Here is a 19,273-nt window from a genome sequence, read left to right as displayed (position 1 = left end):
TCATACATGTGCCATTTTACTAGATTTTTGAGGCTAGAAGTGTATATTTGAAATATTTGCTTTTACTGTTTTTATGATCTTGGTTTTTCCAAGTGACTGTAAGGCCTGGTACATAGTTAACACAATACATTAATGTAAGCAAAACCACTAGTCTGGAGCGAGTGACCCTGAATGGAATATTTACAGTAAAAATGGCTACTGTAGAGGAATCTTTTATAACTTCTCAATCTAAAAGAAAAAGCTGAAAAGAATATGATACGTTCGTCCTTCAAATAGGTTGAGAATGCCAGATGGGGATTATACGATGGGGCCATTTTGCCCATGCGGAACTTAGATGAAGAGAGGCATTTCCAATATTTTCGGATGTCAGCATCAAAATTTGAAAACCTCCTTCACTGTATCGTGCCTCTGATTATCCATGACAAGAAACACTGCAATCTGGTGGATGCCTCTCAGCGGCGGCTGTCACACTGAGGTACTGGGTGACTGTGATCAGTCAACAGGCATTGGCAGCGAGTTACAAGTCGGGCACTATGACGGTTGTTGGTATGTATTTACACCAGAAATGACTACTTCTTTGTTTGTAGTTGTTCATTTTGCAGTATTTGCATATAGCGCCTCTACCTGAAAAACGCATGACAATGCAACATGCATTAGCATCGTGTTACAAAGTTTGGTGTAGGCTACACAGGCAGGAATGTGAGAAGCACCTTGCGTTGCTGTGTGTGTTGCTTGCGTAGACTCTGTAATGAGCCTAAGAGGTTTTATAGTCAATGTTGAATTAAATATGTTTGAATTGACTGTGGTAGTAAGCTTTAGGGGATCTGTTTGATTCTGTAGTTTGTCTCTCATGTACTTGAACCTGTGGTGGTGACCCCTACTGGCCTGCAGGCGGCCCTGCCTTGACTACTTGGCCAGTATATACTATTAGTGAGATAGTGCCCCATAATGCTAGCACTATTTTATATGCACAAGCTTTATATATGTCTCTTTCAGTACAGGAATTACTTTCATGTTACAATCGTAATGTTTAACAGTGGATTGTACGTCATTTGATAATAAAAGTTTGACATTTTATTTGTATGATTTCATGCTAAAAATAAAGAAAAAAAAATAGGAACTTGAATACGGTAGCGATGTTGTCTTAGTTTTCTGTTTCCTCAATAGATAGCTATAGCCACTGGTCAAAAATAGCTAAATCTGATTAGATTTGCAAGACCGTAAACACATGTAACTAATGTAACATATTTCCACTCCAAACCCTTTGTCATCTCTATCATAGGTGTTGCTAAAAGATTAGAGGTGTTGTATGTATTCATGACAGTCATCATAGAAAACACAATTATTACATTACTTGCCAAGACGCTCACAGCTGACAAGCATGTAACTAGCATTAAGCTGTTTTCACTTGTTAATCTTGAACAGGGAAGGCAGTGGATCGCTTCAAACTGACCCTCCCCCAATTAACTCTAAATAACACCAAACCATATAGTCTTTCTTAGCTCATTGTGTCATAATAATTCCATGACACCCACATATTAAATAAGGTATAATAAAACCAGGCACCAACATGTAAAATGGGCAGTCAGTCTGTGTGTGTGGGTAGATTTTGAGTAGTAATTACTATTTTCTTTGAAGCATTCACTTATGAAAAATATTCAAAATGAATTAGATTATAAACTCTGATACTTCCTCAACTGTGATAGCATTGAGTTGTGAAATGGAATCAAACTGTGAGGTCTCTGCGGGCCTCCAAACAACCTCTCTATTGCTTGGTGTGCGGTCATTTCAGTCTTTACATGCTAGTGTCCTTTTGTCCCCAGTAAAATAAATAGCTCTGCGGCTCTGGGGTTATGCAATAACAGTGATACAGGCGAACACTACATGATACCAGACGCGATGCACTGCATGTTGCCTTACGAAGGATGAGACGTATGAATCATATTCACCATGAAAAGGTCATTGTTTCAGAGCGCTTTTGCTCAGCTACCTTCAGCAGGAGCTGCCTCGGGTGTCGAGTCTCAGATAGATAAGTCAGAAGTGACCTTAAAGCAAAAGAAGGCCCCCCCCCCCCCCTCTCTTTTGGAGGGGGGAGTATCTGTCTGTCCCCTAGACAAGGTGGGTGTGGAGGAGACACAGTCACATGCAGAATGCGTTCCCATTACAGTGGCTATGAGAGAAGAAACAGAGAGCTGAGCAAGAGAGGAATGGAGGAATTACTGTGACTTTTTTGTCTGTGTTTGTTGTCTCTTTCTCCTTTTGTGCGCGTGCACGTGTGCAAGTGTGTGCTCGCTGCATCCTGTTACTCACTTGTGCCTCCTGGTGGTAGTGGACCCCCAATCTTTGCCCTGTGTTCTGCCTGAGGAGGAAATTGCTTTCTATTTATAATGAGCTGCTGCATTTAACCAAGCCTTACTAACAAGACTAGCAGACCCATGCCATTAAGGCCTCTGTGACTTTGCAGTATTGCAGTGTTCCAACTCACAGCAGCGCTACAGCACCTATGCATTGTGTAGACAGTGTAGCATAAGCAAATGAGAAGGAACAGATACAGTATTCTACCTTTCAGTTGTTAAACGTTTAAAACATTTCAGCCTTCAACCAAGATCAATCGTTAAGATCACTCTCTCTCCTTGCAGTATCTTTCTACTACACTACCTAATAACACACGAACAGCAGAGTCTGCTCTCTGTTCTTCAAATGCATCCACAAGGCCTAGAGGTCAGCTTGTCTGTATACAGTTTGCCCACGGTGACTGCAGGGTTTCTGTGCCTCTGTGTGTTGGAAGATAAACCCTGTTCTGGTGTGTCACTGAGCAAAAATCTGCATGGATTTGCAGCCTTGTGACGAGCACCGGTCCTCTCAGCGCCCTACCTCAGGTTTCATATCAATGCTCAGTCCACCTAAGCGCCTGCAGAGCAGAGCGGTGTGAAATGGCACTGTGCTCTACAGCCGTACCTGCTGGCTGCTACAGCAAACTAGCTCAGCGTTTTTCTCTCTCGCACTCCTCCTGTGACTACAGTGTGAGCACTGTACAACAACTGAGGCCAAGCTGGCACACCTGCCCTACAAAGTACTCTATTGTTCAACCTCTGCTGAAAAGGGAAAGATTGCATTGTTCTTCATCTGGTATCTGAGTTTACTGTTGCCACTGCAGAATTAAACCCAAGCCCTATGCAAGCTATGTAAAGCGTGGTAAAAGAAGACACAGAGGAGGATGCTGTAAATTTTAAGAAGCTGAATCCCTGTACGTTAAGTTTTTGTGATGACTATGAGGATTACTGAGAAGAGTCCAAAATGGGATACATAATTTCATGTCTAATCATCAGCATGTCCTCTCATCTATCGTAATAGATCTGGTTCATGAAGCATGTAAGCCGCCTAGATGATGCTATTCAATTCTCCTGGCCCATCCAACAGGGCAGTGTGCACAATGTAGCATTTCTGGTTAAGTCTTGTTGGGTGCATTCATAAATCCAATTTGACACTGTTTATAAGAGAGCTATTCTAGTTCCATTAGAACAGAGTGGGAAATATTAGAGAGCGATGTCTGAACAGGTTCAGACGGCAGACATAATGAAGGGATGATTAAAAAGTGTCAAATTATCAGTCACATGTTTACACTGACAACTGGTTTGCATATAAAGGCTGAGATGAGATGTGGGGCGAGAGTTATTTTCACTGTGTGGAGTGGAAGGTAGCTTCCTAGCAAGCTTGGCCATTTAGCTTGATGCCATTTGGGCATTATTATTACAGTCAATATTGAACTGCCCCCCCACCCCTCCCCCTCAGCCAGGCGTGTGCTCTAAATGCGTGAGAGGGTGAGGCTCTGTACATATGAATGTAATTTCTGACAATGTTCTGAATTTATTAACCATGGCAGTCTGGTGCCAGAATGCTTGGAGTGCCAATTTCTAAAAGTGCCTTGGGTTTGGAGGCGATACGTGCCAAGGTGTGGGTATGAAAAAAAGCAATGTCAAACTATGTACACCCGTCAACAATATGCACATGGTCCATTAGCGGTCTGAGGCTGGGCACACATTAGGGAGTGGCATCTGTCACTCGCTACTCATTAACAGCCGTTTAGATAAATTCCCATCTAAAACACCCCACAGTCCATGGTGACACAGCAGGGCCATCGGGCTGCTAGTTGGGGTTATATGCACACTGCTGAGTGTCAGTGAGGTTGAAATTAGCTATAACTCATAATAGTAAAGCAAACATGACAACAACAAAAAATACATTTACGTTCTGTAGTAAAACGTCTCATTGACACATTACAAGAGGAACATTTTTACTAGATTCTAGTTTCACATTTTGCGCTGCACCACTGCACATTTTGTTCCAGTTGTCATTGAGTTAGATCCACTGTAACCTAAATTGAGATTGTTAGAAAAATCCAACTCTCTTCCAAACTTCGCTTCCAAACTGAAGCTGACAACATAGATGATACTATATCAGGCACTATATTGTCCCAGATGACCTACTTTCCTTCAATGCACCACCACTGTGCAAACAAACACCCTGAGGTCACCCTGCAGGAGGTCAAACTGGGAGGCATTACACCGCACTTCTCTAAAGTAGACCAGAGAAACTCTGGCTAAGACCAAAGCTCTAGCTTATCTTGTACACTCGGTTCAGCAGGGTAATGAACAGAGGAACACTCCCACTGCTCTTTAACGGCAGGCTGGTAACCTTTCTCTAACATCTTCCTGCTCTCAGACAGAGCTGCCGAGAATATTCAGATGTCTGCAGACATATGAGCTATTCATGAATCATTGAACACTACAGCTAAATTCTGCTCATGTAAGAACCAAATTCTGTGTGTTGTCTGGCTTTTGGAGAGTGCACTCATCCTCAGCTGGGGAACAATGCTTACAACACTACATCACCCATAATTCATCACACAGACATAAATGCACAAGGTGCACAGAGTGGTGCAGTGACGAGAAATTCTAAAAATAGAAAGCTGAATAAAAGCTCTGTACAGGAAAACTATGACATGATAAAGCACCGATGAGGATAGTTGTCAAAATGTTTCTCTGTGTAGGCACAGCGAAAAGCTCAAATCTGCATGATGAAGCAATACACTGAAGACACCGTCTGTATGCAACACCTTATTGCTTGCCAAACACATAACTATAACTATATAACTTTTACCTATACCTTTAGCTGTACCATAGCTAACATGATATACAATCAAATGTATGACAGCCACAGAGCAGGTTCCACCAATAACATTTTTATCGACAGACAACACAAAGCTGTAGAATATTGCTAATTAGCAGCTGAGATGAAAATAGTAAGAAAACAAGAAGAAAATTATCAACACTGCAGGAGATAATCCTTAATTTCTTTTTGCTTGTCACAAACAAGAATTTATCCATTTATTTTGAGACAAAACCTTAATCCAAGCCAGACAGTGAGAGGTTTTTACAATGTGACCTGAATGAGTCCACATGAAAACTGCTTCATCACTATGCAGAGCAATGCCAGTCAGTCTTTTATGGCAACTAGTGGGTGTAGGTAGCAGCACTGATATATGATAGGCATCAAATGGATGAATGGATAACAAAGTCAGGACATATAGGTTACTCACCAGGTCATGGTTTGTGGAGTTGGAATCATCTTCAGGGAAGGGGATATAGACAGCTAAGGCCATACAGTTGGCAAAAATAGCAATTAATATAAAGATATCAAATGGCCTGAGGAAAGAAGTTAAGGAAAACAAATTGTCAAGAAACACAGATCACATTGAAGATAAGGATGGTTATTAAAATACTGACATTGCAAGCAAAATGACTTCCAACACAGTATTTGTTGGAAGTCAGCACAATGAGATAAGAAACAGTTTTAAGTAATATACATCAAGACAACTTGTAATATAGTTGTCTAACTGTGTAATCCCCAGCTGTGACATTATAACTCACTATTTGTAAGTCACTAATAAAGTTGTAACTTATTAAGTATTCAGTCAACTAAAGAAGTAATATATCAAGTTGAAATGAGCTGAGACGCCGACTTGATGGTTGAATGACTTGACTACATTACAGATTGATCTGTATGGTTATGTTATAGATATCTTCTGTTACGCTATATGCTATTTTATTGTTTTTGTTTGCTTGTATATTATATAACTGATGCTGTTATTATTGTCTCTCTTCTTATGTGTCTTATGTTAAAGTTAGTTTGACAAACATGGTGTAGTTGTGTCTATTGTGTTGAATTCATTCAATGAACAATATTTTGTAGGTTATCCTGAAAAACTTAAATGTTGAACTAGTGCAAAATGACAATGCTACTCATTGTTTTATACTGAAAAACAATGAAATGTTGACCTGGTACAGTACTAAAGAAGTGCCAATAAATCCCCCCAACAAGCATCTATCCTGAATCTATTGTACATTAACACTGCCATGATCACTGTAGCTGATTCTTTCTCAAACGTTGTGAGGTAGAAATGAAGAGAAATATTGTAAAATGCCTGCCAGATCATTCCTTGCACCTTCTGACAGCTGAAAAGTGAACAAAATTTGAATTTTCCACCATCACTCTCACAGCAAAGGCGGTAAACAAACATGTGGCAGTAGTACACTGTTGTATGCAGTCCAAGCAGTAAAAATTGGGACTCCTGTGATGGCTACATTTGTATTTGCCAAAGTAAATTGGTGGTAAATCCCCACTGATTTCTTTTTACAACAAACACACAAAGGTGAACAATTAAATTTAGCTTTGCGATTTAAGATAGCCATTCTCCTCTATATCATCTGATGGCGTTCATGATGACAGCATCTGCTTAAGCACCAAACCCACCAGACTGTTACACAGCTGTGTTGTGCCACTGAGTCACTCCATCTACATAGCCTACCACAGTATTTTAGGATTCAGGACATAGTGACTTTCACTCTGTCTTTGGTAGGAAAAGATGCGTTTTTTTTTCACTTCAGTTTGACTACATTTTCTAGCAGGTACCAGGAGACAGATCCACAAAGCACTGGCCAGTTATCATGTGCTGATTTGAACATTTTTTACCAACATTTCGAACAACAACAGTAACAACAACAACAGTAACACGTCTAAAAGTAATAAGTTGGTTCATTTTTATCTCGTAGCAAATTTTGTTTTAGCCTTGTAACTTTGTTATTATTATGGTTTTCACATCATGCACCAGCTGCTATCCACTACAGCCATAAATTAACTGGCTGACTTGTAAAAAAAAAGTTGCCACCAGAAAAAGGGCAGTAATCTCATCAAGGCTTAAGTGAACCAAAAACACTTTGAGTTCTCCTTAAAACGGCCAGACAACGTCAAAATAAAGAGAAGGGCGCTTCTGTTCTCTTGGTCTTCTTTTTGGTTCATGTTGAGAGGCTTGAATCTGGTTCATTTAAAAAGGATTATATATGAAAACACCTGATGTGGCAATAATTACCACAGCTGAACTGTTACAAAGGTATCATCACAGGAGCTGCAAGCAAGTATTGGTAACACTCAAACATGCAGCCACCACCACAGCCACCAACACATATCAACACCATAAAGGATATTTCCACTCCACCAGGCTGATGCAGGCCCTGCGTATGGGGTTGTTGAGGTTGAGGCAGAACAGAGCCCTCGGTGGCCTGCTGTTGGCATTACTGCCCTGTTTCTTGCTTTTGGCATATTGCTGCCGCTTCTTCTGTGCCAACGCACCTACCGGGATGGTAGTGGCCGCTGGGGCAGGTGGGGCAGGAGCAGGTGGTGCCGCAGGCGCTGGGGCCGGGGCGGGGGCTGGGTTCGGGGCAGGAGGGGCTTCTGGGGCCGCGGGGGCAGGGGCTGGGTCTGGGGCGGGCCCGTTGGCGCTCATGGTGTGGGCGTGGCTCTGTGAGGAGCATCCAGCAGCATGGATCTGCCAGGGTAGACAGCGAAGCTAGAGGAGGGCAGAAGAGTCTGACCGATAAGCTGGCACGTCACCAGGGGCAGGGACTCTGGTGCTGCTGGCATAATTTGCCTCTGGGAAAGAAAAAGTGAGAAGAGATAGTATCAGTGTATTTTGAATGTTTTATAACAATGAAAGAATACATGCTGTTGCTTTTAACTTAAATTAATGTGTTTGTCCAAAGTCTCTTCCTGCCCAATGTCTTGCAAGTCTAAATATCTAAATATCTAAATTGGCTAATTGACTAGCAAGCAGGAGACCCAGCTTCAAATCTGTTGTGTTACAGTGGAGTCCTACTCAGGTAGGGTTTCAGCAAGGGGCTCAAAGGGGATAGAGGTGAGTGAAGGACAGTAGTCCTGCTGGAAGCCTTGCTAGCCTATACTATTATCTCCTTTAGCCAAAGGGGGACTCCCTTTGGCATTTGGTTTTGTGTGGGTGGCCAGGGCTGGAAACCTGCCTTTCACTCATGAAAATCTTAACAATGATCTCAACAATTAAGCCTTCAAGACAGCCATTCACGTGGAACAGGTTAAATTGGGACATACAGCACCTTATAGGCCAGGTGTCATTATCAGTTAATGTTCAGTTAATTTCTCTTGCCACTGTAATGTGACTACTGACCATACAGTTATAAACAAAATCAAACCTGTAAGGCTGTTGTGAATTACCAAACATATGCATGTAAAGTTATGACACAGCAGTATGCATAACATACAATGGCCTACATGTGTATGTTTCAGACCACAGAGTTCATCAATATGGCATTCATTGAAAAAGAACACTCATCTATTGAAAGGTAAAGTAGCCATTTTTGTTCAATAGAAGCCCCCTCACAAAGGCACACTGGATAAATCTGAAACTCAACCAGATGTAAAATGCATTCTTGTTTATGGTTCAGACAGAGGAAATGCTGAATGCACTGGAAATTGTGTAATTGAAGCTTAAGATCTTTCAAAACTACAAGAAATATGGCAGGCTGGCCTCGGTCTGATCATCTTGCCACCAAGAGACTAAAATTACTAAACAATAGCTACAAAATTACTTGAAAATGAACAAATTCCGTGCAGTAAAATATGAAGGCAGACGACATGCAGCTCGAGCCAAAACACATACAAATTAAGCGTGTAAATTGAAAGCTGTCACTCTAACGCATCACTTGGTCAAATCAGTTGTGTAAGTCCTTGAACTGCGAGCAGGCCCCGCAGAGGAAGAAACAGAAAAGGTCACATTGCAGTGATGCTCCAAGAAGAATTCAATCCTTGCATTCCATAGAAAATATTGATGTGATTGCTATTATAATGTAGGACTGCACGCCTTGTGGTCAATTCAGAATGCCTAGGCTAGCTATATATCTCCCCTTTGTGCTATGCTACTGCCTTCATGTAGCCTATGCTAGTACAAGCCCAATATGTAAGGACAATGCATGATATATGCGCTTTTTTTTTGGAATATTAATTTCACTGCAACATCGATAACATCGAGCCTGCACCCGTGATGAAAATAAACACTGACATTCCCATGAGCGATTCGTGACAAAATACCCATCATCCTGCGTCCCCATATTTCTCCTTGGACACACTAAGGTAGGATATGGTGAAATCCCCCAAAAACGATGTGAAATGACAGCCTGACTCCGGGCGCTCATAGTGAAAACTGAGCAACGCACAGCCGTCAGATGGTCCTCGCTGCTCAGCAGAAACAGCTGGCAACCTTATTACAACAAACCTCAATCACTGATGGTCTTACACTCCAGGCTAATATAGTGGACAGTCCACATGACCAGCGCCAACCTCAATTTATGACAAGGTAGGCTACCTGGCATCAACCTTAACGGAGGTCTAGAAGACAATGTAATATTTATTAATTGCATTGTGCATTATTCATGATTAGGCGATGAATCTCCTTTCCGAATAAGCCTCCAAAAAACATGACGGACAACCTCGGTCGAAAGCAAATTGGCCATTAATCACTGCTGTCCTCTGAAAATAATGAAAACAGCAACATCATTGCCTCCACGCAAAAACGCAGCTATGCTAAGAGGCTAACTTCAGACTACATGGACCAGACACAAAACCGTACCGTGCCATACCTTTTCTGAAGACTTAGTGTTATTTAGCCTCGGTCCTCTCCGCTCAGTAAGACAAGTCCAGTGCTTCGGCGGGCGAAAAAACGCAGGTCCAGTCTCAAACGGCGATTTAAAATGCATCAGCTTCGGGGGCAGGAGGGACACATAAGCCTATGCATTAATTAAGCCCTTCCATGATGATCGTGGAGAGCAGGAGACAGGAGAGTGCGCACCACGGAACAGAGCATCGCCGTCCGCTGCCCGCTTATCGTCACGGCGCCAGTGAACAGTAACGAGCATGTACATCAGAAACCAAGCTCTCCTCCTTCTGCCTCCGTCCCTCCTGTTCCTGCACAAGCCCCTTGCTCATTTATGGCATGTTACAAACAAGAAGTAACAAATACAGAAGAAATCCCAAATGTCACCAACTGTACCTGCACTGATCAAAACCATAGAGAGAGAGAGAGAGAGAGAGCTAAATTAATGCTACAGTCATTTTGTGAAGGATACCTTGAAAATATCACAGCAAAACTCTGGGTCCTTATGGGGAACTTGTAGGAATATTGTCGGATTACCATAGGAAATAAATAAAAAATACCATAAAGTACGATAAGGTCACCATAAAATCACGACTGAGTACCAAAGACACACTGTAACTCTCTATAGGGATATTATAGTGATGTTCTGGGTGTGTGTAGTTGGCCTACTTGTCATGCTAAAGGATCTGGGGATGGGGAAACAGTGACATGCAGGCATAATATACCAAATGATTTTGCTTGAGTTGTTTTGTTGGCAAATTAAATGAAAGAAATGGGAGAAAAGGGGGAGCAGTAACTCCTCCAATTTCAAGGTCTTGTTTTAATGTGCCGGTTCCCTTTCCATTAACATCTCAAGAGAAATTCTGCTGTTATAGGCAAGAAAATAAATCATTGTTTGACAAATTCCCAAGATGCATCCTGGTGCAACACAGTCATACTCACCATTGACTTATTTTGGACGATGTGGTCAGAGTCTACCTACCATCTGTTCAGCAGTATAGGCTACCCAACTTCTCAACTGTCATGAAAGTTTGTTAATTAGCTGAGGTTATGTAGGCTATGTAGACCTATGGGGTATGCATATGTCTTTCTCTGGAGATGTGATTATACAGTGTATTAATATGATAACCAATACTTAATAGTGTTCAGTCATGATGAGTCCACATGAGTCCACACATGTATGCCCAGTCCATCATCTACCACTAGTGCTGCTATATTTTGTACCATTTCTCCCCAAAAGTAATAACGATAGGGAAACATTCTCATACCTCAAGAGAGAAGTAGCAGTGCTCAGTAATAAAAGGCCTGTCATTTAGTGGTCAAGCAGTCAAAGGCTAGTGGCTTTACAATGAATAGCCTATAGCTTAAGGAAATACTGCGGAACCAGACACACATGCCATATGGCAAAATGTAGTGTTACCAGCAATGGCAATACACAGAGGAATCAGTCAAATTATAATGAAGTGATGTTTACTATATTACACAATTATAAACATCCATTCTATCCAGCTGCAGTTCTGATGCCACTAATGAGGGTCTGCAAGTCATTCAACCAAGGTAGCCATTATCCAGACATATTTTTTTGCAATAATAATTTCCTTTTCTCCTGGTAAAATCAGTGAAAGCAAGTCCACTCCACAGATGATACATTGTATTCCTTCAAATTGTTATTTTGTGAACATAACTACATTTCCCACTGCCTCTAGTGGGTGTGTTCTTCATGAGAAAGTAAGTCAATACCACTCTGCCTGATCTACTTTAACACTCATACCTCTCTCCTCTCCCATTACAGCTGTTCTTGGTAATGAAGCAGATTCTGGAATATTCCAGGTGCAAATAAATAGCATAGTATTCCTTTAGACTATATACTTTATCTAACATTACAAGCCTACATTTATTACACGTGGATATGTGTAAGGTGTGATTTTGAGATTGCATTCACAAATAATTTATTTTGTGGTGTGGCAGGATTAGGCCTGCACTGTGGTCTAATCTACATTAACAGAGAATAACATTTCTCTATTTACCCAACATTAGAAAAGACTTCTCATATGATACTGCAAAAATAATTTGGTGACTGACCTTAATGGTTACTTCAAGAGCTGTGACTGTGTAAATTGAGTAAATTATATTTTCAGTTCAACTCATTGACTGGTGATATCAGTTGATCTCATTATTATTGTGGTATTACAATATTTGCAAAAGGCGCATGTATGAATACAAAAATGCTCTTTTGCCAATATAATAGGACTTAAGTAGAAGGCTGGCTGATAAATATTGCAGCATACCCCAAAGACCCTGTACACCTGCCATGCATTACAGTAGGCTACACATGAATCCCACCCTTATGAAAAACTAATGACCAAATGATAGCCTTGACCCTCAGAGGACCCTTCAAAAACTCTGTTCTGGGTGCGATATTCAGTCAGAATACATTAAAGACTTGTTGATATCAAGCCTGTGTAACAGCAACACTGACGAAGCAGCAACTGTTACTCGAGAAGGGCTTTGTAGTTGCATTGTACTACTATGGGCTGAGCTATTTTGGTTAATGGTATTACACAACAAGTATTCCCTTTTCCACTACATCATTACATTTATATCCACAACCCTAGTACAGTGTAAACATGGCAGCTGATAGAATAAATCTCTCCATAATTTTGTTTTGGGAGCAGTTTGCTCAAATAGCAATGGCCACAATATTCCATTGTCACTCAGTTCGGTGCTGCTGAGCCAGTATTCCTCATCAGATAACCAACAGCCCTGTGAAAATCCTACCCGCCAGAGTCCACCGGTTGAGTTGAGGCCTCTGCTTTACTTATACGTCCCAGGTGACGACAATGACAAGCAGCCCCTCATCTTCTTCCCTGGTAGGCTGGTCAGTGAGTAAATTGCAGCAAGTGTGTGAGCCCCAAGCTTTGGTGAGGAGTGGAGAATGACTGGGCAAGCAGGCAGGCAGGCGCTAGGTTCACCTGCTATATCAGCTTACCTGTCTGCCCAGGATAATGGTTTCTTCTCGAATCTTCCTGAATTATTCACCTCTAGATGGGGTGGGGCATGTATGTGTGTGCATGTCGGTGGTGGTGCGTGTGCAGCTGTGTTGAATGTCACAAAACGGAGTGATCACATTTTTTCTGTTTTTGTATTTTTGCATAGTTTTGGGGCAATTAGCACTTAGCGTGTATTCAGAGGAACGGACACTAACAGGCATGTATTCAGAGAGTGGTTCATGATGATGTACATGAATGTATTTTATTTGTGAGTATGCTTTAAATAAAAAATAAAAAAATGTAATCTGTAATGCACAGTGTCTGCCCATTCTGTCTAGTGTTAAAGAATATTTTCTGATGCCTGAACATCGTCTCCTCTCTCACTTGATTCTTTCTCATTATTAAATGGGCCCTAATCGGTTGACAGCTCTCCCATCCAGGACATTTGATTTGATTATCACTTTGTCCTTGTCCAATGATTTAAATGTAGCAGTAGCAGTACTTTGTCAGTCTCTAAGAAACATATCACTACTGCTTCCTTTTTCAGCTCCACCCTCAAGAAGTGGTTTTCTTTGCCCTTCTCCTCTGTTGTTCTTGACCTGGTTTCCCTCTGCTATTTTCCTACAGAGATTACTTTATGGTAGTGAGGATGGTGGAAATAGCAGTTATACATTTCAGTGCTCATTCACCTGAAATAGCTGATGTGTGTGTATTCCTCTGTGTGTGTGTGTGTGTGTGTATGTATGCGTGGCCAAAATCTCCCTCCCCCCTTCAAATATGCACAAACGCCTTCAATAGTTCCCAAGAGACTAGCGCATTGCAGTTCATTTTTACAGAAAATGGCGTAAAAACACGGACAGAGGGTGCAGTGGCCCCCAGGGAATATGGATGCCATTTGGCTCAGTACATCAGTCCGCCCCCACCTCTGATTTGATCCTGTTTCTCTGCTCCCTACACCGCCAAACTCTCCTAACCAAAATTAACTTTACCCAAATATGGTGATTCACTTTCGCATACTGAATCATTCAAGCACAGGAATTTGAGTTTGGTCTGTTCTGTTTTTGCAGTACCACAGAAATGAGAAAGCAATCGGCAAAGTGGATCTGTCTCCCTTTTTAATTTCTCAGTATTATTTCTTTGATGATGAAGAAACTTTGTCTTGACCAGACTGTAATCCAGGCAGTGGCATATCAGACAAATGCAATTCTGAAAATATAACACATCAAGTATCATTGGACCTTGAGCTCCTAAACTGTGGCTGAGGTCCTGCGTCAATGTTGGGTTTGGCTAACCTCTAAAGGGATTATGCCGAGTTTGTGTTGACAGCAAACAGCAGTTAATTTTTTGTAGCTCTCTGTAAATGCACTTAGCTGAAGCCTTCTTCCTCTATGTCCTTTATTCCTCTGTCTCTCCCTCTCACTCCTCCCTCTCTTTCTGCAGCTCCTTTTAAATCTGATTGCAATAAATCTCTTGCTGGTATATGACAGCTTCACTCACGTTCTCCTAAGCTGCAAAACGACTCTTTTCTTCAGGTCCTGTTCTCATTTAATCTCAATCGCATTCAGCATTTATGTATTCTGTAACTGCAGTCTGTGTGAGCATGTGTGTATGTTTTTCCAATCACATAATGACAATGAGGGGCTGGGAGATTTCAAATGACTTTGTTAAAATATCTCCACATGTGTGGTGTGATGTCTGATTCTCTGGCCTGAACATGAATATTACAACCTGGTTATTATTACACTACATCTATGTGATATCAGTGGGTTGCGATGATCAGTGGCTTTGCATGTTTATGAGTGTTCTGTGTATATTTGTGTGTGTGTGTGTGTGTGTGTGTGTGTGTGTGTGAGAGAGAGAGAGAGAGTGTGTTGGTGGAGCTGCTTGAAGGAGAGCAGTAGTGATGGAGCCTGAAAGCCCTGCAGCGCAGCTGTTCTCCCAGTGCATCGTCAACTTCACCGCTGAGCCCACAACACACGCTCAGCCTTAACCCCGGCTCGCACACTCGCTTCTTCACTCTGAATCTCCCTCCCTCTCTCTTTAGTGTTGTCTCTCCTTTTTCGTCCCCTCTTCTCTTCATCCACTTCATCTGCTGATCTATAGCTCTCCATCTGCCTCTCTTTTCTTTCATCTCCCAATAGTTCCTTTATTCTCCTTTTCTTTAATTATCGCACTTTCTCACTGACTCCATCTCTTGTCCATGACCATGGTCTTTCCATCTCTCTCATTTCTCAGTCCTTTTCTCTTCTCTTATTCCATGAGTGCCCCCAACTCACACCCCCACGTCCAGGATGGTCACCTCATCCAGCTGTGAATGGCTGTATAACTGAATGCTCTGCTGATAATTCAATCATAAGTCCTCTCATCTTGTCATGCACTGTCAGGGGGCGGGGCCTTTGGGTGACAGACAGCACTCAGATAGAAGGGTAAGCGCTATGTCATCATGGTGACCGCAGAGCGATTTAAGGAAATGGAGTGATAAGAGCAGAGTGGAAGAGGCTCAAGCCTGAAGGAGCAACTGGCATTAAAGCAATGTACCAGATCCATGGATGTGTGTGTGTGTGTGTGTGTGTGTGTGTGTGTGTGTGTCTCTATGCATATGAGTGTGAGAATATTCTTGAGTTAATTTGTGTGTGTGTGTGTGTGTGTGTGTGTGTGTTTGTGTGTGTGTGTGTGTGTGTGTGTGTGTGTGTGTGTGTGTGTGTGTGTGCGTGTGCGTGCGTGTGCGTGCGTGTGCACATCTTTGCATGCATGGATGCATGTGCACACACACATACATGCATGTGTGAACTGTGTATCTACATTAGTGCTGCTTCTAAAAGTCCATTAATCATTCAAGCCCAACAATGCCAAGTACATTTTTGTCTAACTGAGCTTGGCATCTCAAAAATACACACATCCTCTGTGTTATATTAAGGCATTGTTTCAAAAGTGGTTGCTTTGCTCCTCTTTTTCTGCCAGAGAGATTAAAAATAGAAACATTCATGCTCTCTGAATGTACTTTCCCTCCAGGAAGTGTGCAGTTGTGGATGCCCGAGATTGGTCGCACATCATCACGTGGCGTTCTCTTTGCAGCCTGCCATTGGCTGGCACCTGTGGGGCTCTGTGAAGAAAAGCTTTTCTGACAGGACCCAGGAGCCCAGAGGAGTTGCTGGAAACTGGGAGAAGGACAATGTCGGTGGGAACAGGAGGATGGCGGGGGGGCTGGAGAGATGGCTTCACCATGGCTGTGAGGGCAGAGGTGCTGGGAGATGACCTCGCAGCTACAGCAAAGGGCAGGGATCCAGAGAGAGGATCACATGGCTGAGGAGGTGCAGGAGAAGATGAATGAGGGACGGAGGAGGGTGATGGTTTGAGTCTCTGTAAAGAACAGTGACACTCACAGAGCACGTGTCATGATCATATAACATCAGCTGACACTTATATCAATAGCACGTTGTTATCATCCCGCCTCACTGTCACTAAAAACAATACACTTCATAGTTGGGTTTCGCTCCACACAAGCGTCAGTTCATTGCAGTCTGAATGTATTAATAGGGTGATGGTTTAAATTCATTTCCATTCTAAGACTTCAAGAATTCATTTCACATTCAAAGATTTGATTTTGATATTCAAATCAAATGTTAGACACAATATGCAGCAAAGGAGAGGAGTCCTCTCTGTTGTAAAAATATCTTACGATTCTAGTATTGGAATGTACAGTATATGATGCATTGCAGTGCTGCTTTCCTTCATTTATTGGCTAATGTTCCTAGCTCATAAAACATGATTTATGGAGACTATCATCCTACATTTATGGGGAGACAGTGTCCTCTGGTGTGTACTGTTTGGAATACAGCTGGCCTGTGTTGAAGGGCCGTTCAAAATGGAGTAATAAAATGTAGTTCGTGCCACACATAGGAAAATGCATGATATAAAATGCTTGGTTGATCTGTCATGTCCATGTTTGGTTGGCTTATTATATCCACTAATAGGCAGTATTGTGTCTGTTATGTTCAGTTGCTTTATTATCTCTGTTCTAAATATAGACCGGTTGAAACCCATCACGGATGAAAGCAGACTTTGATCTGTAATAATTTAGCGCTCAGATATTATGTGTATTGTGTGTAAGAAAATTTCCTTATAATCATTTTGTGTCCTTACCACTCCCCAACTAGAAAGATATTGTACAATCATTTCTATACCACCCCCTTCTCTTCATTTCAGTGGAAGATTCTGGATTGTACCACACAGCCAGCTGTAGACTGAGACAACTTTAATCTGTGTGCAGTTGCCTCTGATCGCCATTAACTGTGCACTGATGCACTACACAGGCTTTGGAGGCAAGCACACACTCTCTCTTTCTGCCTGTTCATGGCACACACGCAGACACACTTTCAAAATGGCACATATTTCAAAATGAATGCTGAAACGTCTTTTTTTTTTTTACACTATGCTATCAAATTTGAGTCTCTTCATATAATCTATTTCTAGATAATCTACCTGTTTCTGAACAGATTACCCTTTATGGCTCAAAAACATCATCAAAGGGACAAATTTACCAATAATCCTGACTAGACAGAAGAGTGTATATTTCTCCATATTTAGTTTAATTCTCTGCAGCTTGCATGTGCTGATAGATATACTGACCACTGGAAACAGGTCAAATGTACTTCCAAAGGTTATCCTCTAGATGGCACGCCAACCTTCTGGATAAAACTAATCACGTCAGACGTTTTGTGCGCATGCATGCGCCGTTTTGTCCAAATGGTGCAAATCTAACCACCAATGCCTGAACAAAATCATTTAAAAATGAAGTCCTCAAATGCGAAATGCATTCTGTGAGTCTTTTAATGAGAAATTGAATTTGTCAACATCTCCCTAGAATTTGCATCCATTATGGGTAAAAAATGCCACACATCAAAGACAAAGACATCACAAAAACAGAAAAAAGGAAGAGGATGGAAAATATGCTTTGATGAAATGAGAAAAACTTGATGAAAGGGAATCTTGATTTTGAATATGGAGGTCATATTTGATTTGATATATTCCACTCCATATAATTCATATACAATGAAAATATACAGGTCATGGTGAAACTTGGAAAATGGTAAATGTACACAATGTACACGCAAGCAATCTTAAGTTTGAGGGAAAATAAGATATTTCACATTTTAATGGTAGGAATACTCAAATAGACTATGAAGCAAAAGTTCTCACACAGTGTTGCTTCACCACTGCACTATTGCTGTTCTGCCATCCAGTTAATTTAGAATAAAGGCTCAGTAGATAGGCTGGGGCATGTCTGGATATCAGGTCCATGAGGCTGCTGAGGAAAGAACACAGTGTCCTCGGTCTGTGGACTCAGAGCACAGAGTTCACAGAGCGCGATGCTGAGAGACAGAAGACAGAACGACAGAGTGTGAGGAGGGGATCAGGACTGAGGAGAGACCACAGAGCCGATATTCTGCAGGTCTGGCCTCTGTCTAAAAAGATCACAATTTTAGAGGACACCACTACCACCACAACAAAAACTCTCTCTCTCTCTCTCTCTCTCTCTCTCTCTGTCCCTCTCTCTCTCTCTCTCTCTCTTTCTCTCACCCTCTCTTTCTCTCCCTCACTCTCTCTCTCTTGCTCCCTCTCTCCCTCTTTCTCTCTTTCTTGTTCTTTCTCCTTTTGTCACTCACATCCCTCATCTTTTTCTTCATCCCCAGTGAGAGCAACTGATGCCCCGTTGAAACCCGGGGGGTGGGAGTGAGGGCGGGGTGGTGGTGGGTGGTTGGGGGTGGTGGGTAAAGAACAAAGAACAATCAACCATCAAGGTCTGAGGTTATGAGTTTGGACAGTAAAGCCATAGTCAATCGTGGTTAGACGCTTCAAATGTCTGCCCTCCTCCCATCTGTCAACCCCCCCCTCCATGTCTATAGCTGTGACACACCTCCTCCATCCCGGTCATGCTGTAGCCAATGCCATGAGTGCCATTCGACTTCAGCAGTCAGACCCAGCCCACGTCACTGGGCTCCCCCTCCTCTGTGTGTGTACGTGTGTGTCTGTCTGTCTGTGTGTGTGTGTGTGTGTGTGTGTGTGTGTGTGTGTGTGTCCTTGTGTATGTATGTGTCTGCACGCACGATAGGATAAATCCTGCTTCTCCTCCATTCTCTCTCTCTCTCTGCCACTCACACACACACAAGTCGGGTGCTGCTCTTTGCCAATCCTCGCTCCCACACACACAAACAAAACACACACAATACACAACAGAGGATTGTTGTTGGTCCACTTTTCTGGT

At 42.1% G+C, this 19,273-nt stretch overlaps 1 protein-coding gene across 1 annotated transcript in view; it reads right to left on the bottom strand.

The window, feature by feature from the left end:
• The window catches only part of cacna1da (calcium channel, voltage-dependent, L type, alpha 1D subunit, a), a 57,018-nt gene extending 51,341 nt beyond the window's left edge, over positions 1 to 5,677 (bottom strand). The window contains 1 exon segment of the mRNA XM_078283719.1: positions 5,600 to 5,677. Within this exon segment, the coding sequence (XP_078139845.1) occupies positions 5,600 to 5,662 (63 nt within the window). The 5' untranslated portion in view covers positions 5,663 to 5,677.
• Between the last annotated feature and the right edge of the window lie 13,596 nt (positions 5,678 to 19,273).

This window comes from Centroberyx gerrardi, chromosome 5, assembly GCF_048128805.1.
Source record: "Centroberyx gerrardi isolate f3 chromosome 5, fCenGer3.hap1.cur.20231027, whole genome shotgun sequence".
Taxonomy (NCBI): Eukaryota; Metazoa; Chordata; class Actinopteri; order Beryciformes; family Berycidae; genus Centroberyx; species Centroberyx gerrardi.
Note: the sequence above shows the minus strand (reverse complement) of the source record. Positions and strands in the feature narration are given on the sequence as shown.